Source organism: Anabas testudineus, chromosome 18 (genome assembly GCF_900324465.2).
Source record: "Anabas testudineus chromosome 18, fAnaTes1.2, whole genome shotgun sequence".
NCBI classification, from domain to species: domain Eukaryota; kingdom Metazoa; phylum Chordata; class Actinopteri; order Anabantiformes; family Anabantidae; genus Anabas; species Anabas testudineus.
The window spans coordinates 29,408,910-29,419,943 of NC_046627.1; the positions used below are offsets into that span (position 1 = coordinate 29,408,910).

The 11,034-nt window shown below is 39.4% G+C and overlaps 1 protein-coding gene across 3 annotated transcripts; it reads left to right on the forward strand.

Annotated features, from left to right (window-relative positions):
* The first annotated feature begins 239 nt into the window (after positions 1 to 239).
* Positions 240 to 10,930, forward strand: tspan5a (tetraspanin 5a). Of its 3 annotated transcripts, XM_026352998.1 has the most exons (11): positions 240 to 618; positions 2,109 to 2,159; positions 3,442 to 3,588; positions 3,698 to 3,868; positions 4,456 to 4,581; positions 5,174 to 5,221; positions 5,984 to 6,100; positions 6,213 to 6,274; positions 7,652 to 7,766; positions 8,671 to 8,710; positions 8,826 to 10,930. In XM_026352998.1, the coding sequence occupies exons 1-11, from the start codon at positions 538 to 540 to the stop codon at positions 8,852 to 8,854; spliced, it is 987 nt and encodes a 328-aa protein (XP_026208783.1). In that variant the 5' UTR covers positions 240 to 537; the 3' UTR covers positions 8,855 to 10,930. The 3 variants fall into 3 exon arrangements, with proteins under 3 accessions (XP_026208783.1, XP_026208785.1, XP_026208784.1); XM_026352999.1 differs by lacking the exon at positions 7,652 to 7,766 and having other exon boundaries at positions 243 to 618; XM_026353000.1 differs by lacking the exons at positions 8,671 to 8,710; positions 8,826 to 10,930 and having other exon boundaries at positions 241 to 618; positions 6,213 to 6,273; positions 7,652 to 7,725.
* Positions 10,931 to 11,034: the final 104 nt, after the last annotated feature.

Here is an 11,034-nt window from a genome sequence, read left to right on the forward strand (position 1 = left end):
ATGTAGTAATCAAACATAAAGGCTGTGACTTTTTTTGGATGGGCAGTAGATAGATAGATAGATAGATAGATAGATAGATAGATAGATAGATTTCTTTTTTTTAATGGTTAGATTAAACATAGCTAACACAGTTTGGTTAGCAGCAGTCGGTATGGGATTATGCTAACCTTTTATAGTGACGTCATCTGCGACAGCGGAAGTACGCCATCCTTCCTCTGATTGGTTCTGGAGTCTGTCTTTCAAGTCATTCCCCAGCAGCGACACCGCCTCCTACAGGCGCAGTCGTCTCATGTATCGAGGACCTCCATTATTATAGTCCGCGATAACGGCGTCTCTGTTTTTAAACGGAGCGCGTCTGAGCGCGTCTTTCACTCGTCCGCCATGTTCCTATCGTGGCTTGGAAGCGGCTGCGTGACCGTCTGAAGCGGACCAAGTGAAATGCATCCCCGGGACGCTGGACCAGCTCCATCCCGCACACAAAGCCCGTGAAGCAGGCCGTGTTTTCCCTCACTGCGAGACAGCGGGTGATGCTCAAACATGTCGGGGAATCATTATAAAGGCCACGAAGTCAGCTGCTGCATCAAATACTTCATTTTTGGATTCAACATCCTGTTTTGGGTAAGAGCTGCTGGGCTTGGGTCTGGGCTTGGGGCGCCTGTCCTCGGTCCACGGACAGTCCCGTTATTATCCTGTCCAGCGGCCGCTACAGAGGAAGGCGTCCCTCCATCTTAGCGCGGCTCTGCTGTGTGTTTCACTTTCACACTGAGGGACAGGACAGCTGCTGTTGTCACGGGTCGTCCTGTAATGGTCCTGCTCACATCACAGCACAGACATAAGCGGCTTTTTGCAGAGAACCTGCAGCCAGCAGGCTTATCATCCACTGACCTGACGGTGAAAGACTGGAGGCTGGTTTGACATTTCCACCTGAGACTACACGCACACACACACACACACACACACACACACACATACATACTGTTGACAGCATCTGTACTGTGACAGCTGAGGTAGGAAGTACACAAAGCCAGGACTCAAGTAAGAGTGCAAGTATTTATATATAACTATACTCCACTAGAAGTAGAACTACTTTCAGATTCAAGTACACACTCTGTACAGTTACCTAGAGAGTTGGTGTGAAACAAAAGGTGGAGCTGATTGAACCTCTGTTTATTCTGTAATCATACAGCAGCATTAGTTGATTATTACAGTTATTCCCGCAAGAGGGAGAGTTGGGCTGGTGACACTATTGTTAGTGTGAGCTTAAGCTGTATATTGGAGCTTTAAATCAAGTTCACAAGTTAAATTACATTTTTACAGAAGTGTAGAAAAAGCCAGTGACTGCAGTGTATGACATCAGATTCCCAAAACCTCCTAATGAGGTATCTAACATAGTAAAAGCAGAGGAAACGCAGGAACTCTCACATTAGAAAACATGGAACAAATAGTCCATCATTTACATAAAAAAAAAGTTAAATGACTCAAACAATTAAATTAGTAATAAAGTATTAAATCTGATGTTGCCAGTGGATTTTCTGTTAAATAATGAATAAATCAATTCACATAATGTGTCAGCTTTATTATATCTTTTAATGCATATTTTGTATAAATAGCCAATTAACCTTATCCATATGTTTGATTAGATTTACTTAAAGTTTCTTTTTTTTAACAAATAAAACAAAAATACATTTCCACATTAAACAATACACAATCCAAGTAGACCCATCTTTGTTAAATTACACATATGCTGTGTCTTGTCATAAAAAGATATCGGCACATAGAAAATGTTAAAGATGTCAACATAAGGCTCAGTATGCTATAAATTTACAGTATAATAAATTCTATTAATATAAGATATGCTTTATATTGATTTTTATTTAATAAGAAACATTTGCAAAATATTACCCATACTCTAAACTACTGTAATACTGCACTGACTAAATATTGAGAGGTAGTAAAAAAAGCACACTGATCCTACACACAGGGTCACAGTGCCCTCAGAGGAAATGTTTCTGTATTTTGACTTAACAACATTGAGACAGACTAACATCACGTCATTTTGCATGATCACATCTTCGCAGTAACATGATGTGACTGTGGTGTTTTCGCAGCTGCTGGGCATGGCCTTGGTTGGAATCGGACTTTGGGCATGGAGTGAGAAGGTGAGTTATTATTGGAAATATAGTTGTATTTGTAAAAGTTTACCCCAACATTTATCATTAAAAACAGTTGAAATTGTTCCTTTGAAATGATCTTCAACAGACCTCAATCATGACTAATATGATACTAACCCTCTGCCATTGCTACGTTTTTTTATTATTAACAACAAAATGAATAATGATGTGTAATTTTAAAGGTGTCTCTTACAGTGATGAACACAGAGAAAATGACCCCCCCTTTCAGCAGTAGCCTTCAGGTTGTTGTCTCTTTTAATCAACAGCTGACAGCTGTTTTCTGTCAACACGCTGTAATAAGGCCAACTGTGCTAACGAACATTGTAGAGCTTCTGGCAAATTTTGATGTTTGTTATATAAATGTTTAAAATAACTTTATTATACGTAAAACAAATTGTTCTAACTTTTAAATTAGATGTACTGTATATGCAGTAGGGGTGTAACAGATTGGTGAGATGAAACTTCAAAGAATATACCCACAATCTTGGAACTGTGACACCCGACCCAATGCCAGCCTGTAGGACACATCCCTGTAGTAAAAATCCCTGTAGGACACATCCCACTTTTCCTGTGGTGCGGTCTCTTGCATGTTAATAAACCCTGAGGCCCAACTTTCGATACAGTATCCCTGCAGTCTGATGTTTCTGGTTGTAAAAGGACCTTTCATTTGCCTTTGTGCCCAGGCCCAGTAGCACTGGCGGTCTATCAGCTCAGCTGCTGCTTTGGTGTGCTGTATTTAGGGACAGTACAGAATGTTGAGAGGCATTCAGGGTCATTACAGAGTGTAGGTCATCCTTGTTTGAAAGGTCCCAGTCCCCTCAATGTGAAACCACATCAAATGATGCAGACCCAGTGCATCATTTGAATATTATTATCACTTTAAAATTAGTCTAAAGAAGATATAGAGATTAATGCAGTCCATTCTTTAGTTCCAAATAGTAACAAGATGTAGGCTACAAGTAAATTCACTGCTTAGGCTAAAGTTAGACCATAACTGAACCCAAACATGATTTCTAAATTTCTGTCTGAACCCAACATAAACTCTTGGGTATTGACAGTCCCTGTCAGGTTGGGTTTGTGCATTCACTCTCTAATATATAGTAAAGGCTTGTTCCCTCTATAAAACCCAGGTTGTGCAGCCTTATTTCCACTCTGAGTTCATTTAAGTTACACGTCTGTCACTGTGACCCTTTTGGTAAATGTGTCTGAAAGAGGCGCAGCTGCCTGGCTTACACTGAGTGCGTGGTTATGTTCTGTCTCTCCCCTCCAGGGGGTTCTGTCCAACCTCTCATCCATCACAGACCTTGGCGGTCTGGACCCAGTCTGGCTTTTCATGGTGGTTGGGGGGGTCATGTTCATTTTGGGCTTTGCTGGATGCATTGGAGCACTGCGGGAAAACACGTTTCTTCTCAAGTTTGTAAGTTCCACATTATGACAAATCCCAATACAGAAAAGAATGATAAACATTTTCAGAGTACTGCAGCTGAGCTCAGTGTGTGAATTCATCCTTTTGTGTTCTGCTGTAGTTCTCTGTGTTCCTGGGAATCATCTTCTTCTTGGAGCTGACAACAGGAGTCTTGGCATTTGTCTTTAAGGACTGGATTAAAGACCAGCTCAACCTTTTCATCAATAATAACATCCGAGCATACCGGGATGATATTGATCTACAGAATCTCATCGATTTCACTCAGGAATATGTACGTTGACAAGACAGAGGAGAACATTTAAAGTTTAGATAGATGACAAAATGTATTTATACAAGTGCACTTACTAGCCAAGTAAGTACTTACTTGCCTTACTAGTTAACTGCTCAACCTGTATTTATGTCATGAGAGCATACTCACATTTATTTATTAAGGACATGGCAATATAACAACGATCAGGCATGTTGTAAATAAGTCAACAGTGGAGCCAAAACTACTACCACTAACACATGTTTTGGAGGTAAAATTGACAGTAAGCATACTCATGATATTATTATTGCACACTGGCGTGTGCTGGACAGCGACTGAGGTATAGGTTCTTACAGAGATCAGAAATCTGTTAGGCCAACAGCAGCAGATCCTCTACTTTAGATGAGGTTAACCTGCTGTGTTTTGGCTTTACTCTTGAAATGCTACAAACTGTTCTCATTGGACTTGTTGAATTCCTAAATGAATCAAGTCAGTCAGACCATTGGTTCACAGATTTGATCCATTTCTAAAACTGCACAATGGTCTTTTGTAATTTCTGTTGAAGTTGAATTGCACACAAAAACACTTTTGTCCTGTCTTCCTGACTTTAGTGGGAGTGCTGTGGAGCCTTTGGAGCAGATGATTGGAACCTGAACATCTATTTTAACTGTACTGATGGAAATCCCAGTCGGGAAAAGTGTGGAGTTCCCTTCTCCTGCTGCACCAAGGACCCAGCGGTGAGTGCCTGCATGGACACGGTCTGGTAGCTCACTTTCAACAGTTTGGGGCAGCTTTGTTGTTGAACACAGTTCACAGCCTTTCAGGCTGCAGCTACATGCTTGTACACACTTCTGCAACCTGAAACATTTTGCTATTCAATAAAATTCAAAAGTTGATGAAGATGTATCAAACCTCTGAGAAGTAAACATTCTAATATACCATCATAGACATGTCATTCATTCTTCAGTTTCAACTGTACATATACTTAAAGTAGAGCATGTCATTTTAAATTACTATAGTAGAAATATGTCCTAAATGCAGAGACGAAGTTTCCGAGTGAGACTCACCCTTCTAACCAATCAGAGAATTTCTTAACTGGTTTTGCAGCTGCTTATTTACTGTAATGTAATAATAATAATACATGAAGGGACCGATTAAGTGTAGTGGACTGATTTTTTATATCTTTTTTTTATTGCTATCTTGCTTTCCAAAAGTTGCATATTGCAACTTTAATTACTAGCAACATTAGCATGCTAACATGCTAAGCTTGAATAGTGAACACAGTAAACATTATATCTGCTTAACATCGAATATTCTTTATGTCTTTAGGAGGATGTGATAAACACTCAGTGTGGATACGACATTCGAGCTAAACCAGTAAGTAACATATGTCTACATACCCTCTGGATCTAACCTTTCAATTTCTTACCGTTTCTTACCGGTGCTTACTCACAGATTCCATAGGTTTTATTAGTCTGTTGACTTGTTATTGACTTAGTGTTGGTTTAGTGTTTTACTTTTGAAGCAGGTCACAGGTACGTTAAGTATTGAAGTAATTAAGCCACTATTAAATGTGACAGTAAAGATTTAACACCTACACTGGAGATCAAAATCAGAGAACAACCTACAAATATCAAGGTCAGAATTGGAATTGCTCGCCAGTTCAGTGCTGAGCGGGATACAGATCTGTCTCGTCATACAGTGTCTCGATATTTAAGAGCATTTGGACTGAAAACCCACTCTGCAGTGACCAAACCTTTCATTAGCAGAATGATTCAAAAGGCTGGACTAACCTTTGCTGAGGAGCATGTTGTGTGGGCAGAGGAGAAATGGTCCAAAGTTCACTTAAGATTGGACCAACATCCCTCCAGAGCAGGGTGACAGACTAGTGATGTCCTATCCAGTTATTCAATTGTTGACTTTTGTAACCTTGAGTACATTTTGTTGTAATCATTCTCTGCGCTACAGTCATTGCTGCTCTCTAATTTTAATCACTGTGTTTTTTGCAAAATAACGTTTTTTTGTGCTTTGGTTATTTTGTAAAACACAGTTTGCATGGTATATCCAAAACATACATTCCTTCAAATGACTAAATGCCTAAATGACTGAAGATGACGACAGGTGGTTTTGTCCACGCAGGACTCAGAGCAGAAGGATTACATCAACGTGAAAGGGTGTGTGCCGCAGTTTGAGAAGTGGCTGCAGGACAACCTCACCTTAGTAGCTGGAATTTTCATAGGAGTTGCACTGCTGCAGGCCAGTTTTATTCATGTTTAACTTTCAGAAAAAAGGTGAAACCAAAGCATCAATACACTCTCATTCTTGAAAATCTGTAATGTTAACATAATTTTGTTTCTTTCATCCACAGATTTTTGGGATTTGTTTGGCCCAAAACTTAGTGAGTGACATTGAGGCTGTGCGGGCAAGCTGGTGAGAACACGTTCTTTTTCACTACTCTGTCTCTACATGTGTGTGCATACAGTTTTGTTCTTTTAAGCACACCTCCCCTGATTATCATATGATTTGACTATTTCCATTTCACAAAATAAGGTATTCCAGTTCTTTGTCATAGTATAAATGCAGGTAAATATAGATCTGTGGATTACACACATTCACTGTCCACTTTATTAGATATAATTTACAAGTCACCCTGTTTAAATTGATGAGGAGGCCAAAACATTAGACCACCTCTTGATACTATATACTCCAGTATGACTCCACTGCTCAATATGACGTGCATTAGAGTGTGCAGTTGTACCTAATAAAGTGGCCAGTGAGCATATGTGCAAAGGTAAAAGTTTATAAAAGGTCACATTTTTTACTTCTTTGGATAATATGAAGAATGAAGGCCCTTTCGTTATCTCTATACTCCAAGAGGACATCATAGCAGTGCACTATACCATATTTTTTGCAATGAACAGAAAGCTGAATTATTTTCTGGTATTAGTTCTGGAGAGTATCACAAAGTGATAAAAGGTGTTTTCTTGTTTGCTGTGTACAAGATACGAGCACTGAAGCCTCACCTTATTGCACTTGTCGCCATTTGTCGTGACATTTGATGTGAAGTAATAGTTAATCGATATGTACCAACAAATCAGTGCAGTGCAAAATACAGCATTTGGAAAACATTTCAACATCTTTGGCATACACTGGACAACCTTTGAAGGTTTTTAAGAAAAAGGGTAAAAATTCAGTTTATTTGTAGAAGAGATGGAGACAGACATCAAGTCCACTTAACAGTTTGTTCAGTAACAACTTAGACATTGTAGGAAGCACAGTTGAAAAATTAGCAGACAGGAGCCCGTGTGCTGCAGTCTAGTTGGCAACACGTCCAATATGACGGCTAAAACGAGTTATGAAATGACTTGGGTGGGAAAACCTCTCCATATTTTGTGAACTATTTTTTTTCTTGTTTGCAAAAGATACATATATAGTACAAAAGTTATTATTTACATGTGAGCAAACGTCTTGTTCACAGCAGATATACATAGTTTGATCCTTCGGGGCTTCCATAGAAAGCCACTGTAGTTAATGTTATTTATTGTACAGTGACACTTATACAAATCAAGAAATTTAGTTGCAGCTTATAGGCACTAATACATATCTTCCTGTTGAAGTGTACAAACATACAACTCTTAAAAAACAAATGACATTATGAGCTTACCAGATTGAAGTGGACAACTAGAACTGCATCAGTTCCTTCATAGCTGACTCAGGGCAGGAACATGAAAACCGTTTGCTCAGCTTAACCATCACAATTCCAGAACTTACCTCACACCTCATTCTTCCTCCTCCATGCTTCGTCAGGGTGCCCCCCCCCTCTCTCCATGCGTCGACTCCCACCTCACTCCAGCAAGAAAGCATCGGCTTACTACTCATGAGAAACACACACGCACACATGCTGTATGTGTGTTTGTGGCCGGTGGGTGTGAAGGATCCATTTGCTCATTCTGTTTTGTCTTCAGCGTTGCTGTGATTGGGTGGATGATCTCTGTTTGGTGTTGTGTCCCATCTAATGTCCATATTGGCAAAGTAGCAGCTGTATTCATTCTAACCTCACAAGTGTCATATGGAGGCAAAAAAGTGCCAAAGTAGTAATTCCATAATTTGATAATTATAAAAGCAGATCATTAAAATTATGCATTAAAAGTGCTAAATAATAAGCAGAGACATAACATTTTGAATTGCATGAATGTTTTTACATCTTTTAAATTTTAATTAAATCCAAGACCAAAAAATACAGATGCAGTCCATACAGGACAAGAAGTCTACAGTAATTCCAATATATCATCTACAGTTGTTTTCTGACTAAATAGTTTGTTTGCTCACAAGACAAATGTATTGATGGAGTCTGTTGGCATTAAATCAAAATGCACTCACAAGTCAGAAAGATAATTGTGTGATTTCATGCCAGGGGTTTTCCTCCATGTTCCCGCTGAGCTGTAGAGTCGGGGTGGTTTGCATTAATCCTGCTTTGAGTCATGTGACTTAGACAGCAGTGCTTTGTTTCTTTCTTTCTTTGTGGCCTTTTCTTCCACCCTGTTCACTTTGACTCTGTCCAGCTGAGGACATTTCTGTCTTTTCTCTGCCCCCACTTGTAACCCTGAGTTTTCTCTCTCCAGTTTGCTGCATAGACCACTGATCCTTTGCTGAGAAGCTTTACTAGGCATTCCCAACCTAATCCTCAACTTCACTGCTGTCTGCTTATTTTCCCGTCCTCTTACCTCTTACCTATCTTAAACTTGATGAACTACAGGAGTGTTGGAGCTTTTGCATCTGTTTTTGATTTCTATTGACTTTTTTTTTAAATCTTTGCTCTTTTCCAGCTTCTTTACTTAATGCTGAGCAGCAATTCAACTCTACCAGGTAACCTCTTCTTTCAATGAAATACACATTTAGACATGAAACGTAGGGTTTACCATCATCACATGAACATTAAAAATAGAATGTTGTTCATTAGTTTGTCTCATCTTTTTGCCAGTCTTGGATGACACCTCCTTGAACACGTAGTCGGGGACCGTTCAGAGGATGCCACTGATCACCTGCACAGTTTAGTTCACTGACCCAGCACCTTTTTTAAAGCACTAATGTGTGAAAAACACTCTGTATATAACACTGTGTGTATCTACTGTAAAAAAGTTAACAGTTGGAGAAGATGATTAAACGTGCTACATGCAGATCATCACAGTGCACCACTTTTGATAGCTATGTGTAGAGATTAGGGGTTTTGATACATCTTTTTGATAGTAGATTGCCATTTTTCACTGTGGAAATGATGTTCCATTGCTCATCCCATCACACAGATCTGTGACATACTGTAAAAAACAAACAAAGGTACTTTTCTCCAAGTTCAATGTTTGCTCTGCTTGTCCAGGACAGAGAGGACCAAGTCACAGATGTTACAGAAGTTAGCAAGTTATCAAGTAGATGCTGGTGTTGGAGTGAAAGCTGGATGTATTTTCTCCTAAGCATCATTTAACCTGTTAAACCCGAGCTCCCCTGGTATCGAGGGCAGCTGCACTTCAAACAAACACCATTTAAAAGCCTCAGCTTTCATATGATATGCTGTTTGTATTATACCGGGGGGCTCGGGTTCAACAAGTTGAAGACCAACTTCTTCATTTTCAGCTTCACCTGCACTGACAAACTCCTCTAGATGATGTGACTTTGCAGTAGAAGTTTAACACCCCTCACATACTGTTCATGTGCTTAAAGACCTACTGTAGAACCACAGCAAGTTGAGAATCAGGGACTATTTGTCACAGCAGTTCCACCAACTTGTTCATCACTGCATGATCTGCTTTATCTACAGAATGCTTGTTGTTGCACTAACTCATCCAGCATTAGAGAGAACGTGGCCACAAATGACTTTAGCTACTAATGAGTTACTGCTCTTATTAATGGACTGAAGGGGAAATTCTGTGCACAGCGGTTATATTTCCCATCATGTTGCACTTTGGACTGGACACATGTATACAGTACTTAGGTGGAACTAACCAGAGCAGAGTTCTGTTCCAGTTGCTAAGTACAAAGTCCATCTTAAGCTAAATGTGTTTGGCTAATTCAGACTACTAAAAAGGTTTTGAGAAGCCACAGATTTCCCTGATTTCTTAAAATGCAGTATGTACACACTACAGTAGAAACAAATCTGATTCATTTGTTAAAAAAAATGTATTTGTAGTGAAATTTGTCATTTTCCAGTGGAAAACAGCAGATTTGGCTGAAGAGTGAGGAAAGTGATGAGCCCTGCTGGCTTATCGTGTGCTTTGTGTCTATGAGTCATCCAAATTACATCAGGATGCTTGGATCCTGCTAATACTTACTGTCAAATTTAGTTTTTCTTTTTCAAAAAGTGAGAGGGCCACTTTTGAACATGCTCGATATTTTCCTCATATCGTTGCACTTCAATTAAATCTGCCACACGTATCCTTTGACTTCATTCACTGTGTGGTCCAGTCGCTACACACGTCATTTTTAATCCAGTGCAGAGATAAAATTTCCCTTTGGAAAGTGGAAAGCGTTGAGACGCGTTGAGGGGAAAAAAAGGAAAGTGTTGGTTTTGATGGTTTAAAGTGATTATTTGCCGAGAGCATGCATCACTTGTTTTGTTTGTTGTCAAGTGTTAACTTTCATGTTGCTTCAGGTGGGAAACACTGAAACATGTGTAAAGCTACTTAAAAGGGATAAACACTGTTTTTGATATGTGATTTTTATTGTGATTTGGTTTTTTTTAAATTCCCAGTTGTGTTAAAGTGAAGTAGAACTACTGAAGCCGGTTTTATCAGCATCTACACAGTTCATGCAACAGGGTCAGGGTTCAATTTGTGGTTCCTCCTGGCCACACGTCGAGGTGTCCTTGGACAAGACATCCAAATCTTTTATGCGCAGCTACCCAACAGCAATTTCCCCAAGGGATTAATAAAGGATGTCATTATTATTATGAGATGTATTGTTTAAATGTCCACAGTATTTCCCGCAAACATTGTAATGTAACTACCTCCTCTCATTTCCTTGTCTCATGTCCCACTCAGATTTGATGGATTTTAATATCAAGTAAAATTAATTAATAAAGGTGATAAAACACAAGAGTTTTCTGCGAGTGTTATTTTTCCTCTAAGCTGTTGGCAAAGAGAAACAAACACAAATGTGTTTATGCTCTGCACTTCCCACACATCATCTGTCACTGTTCC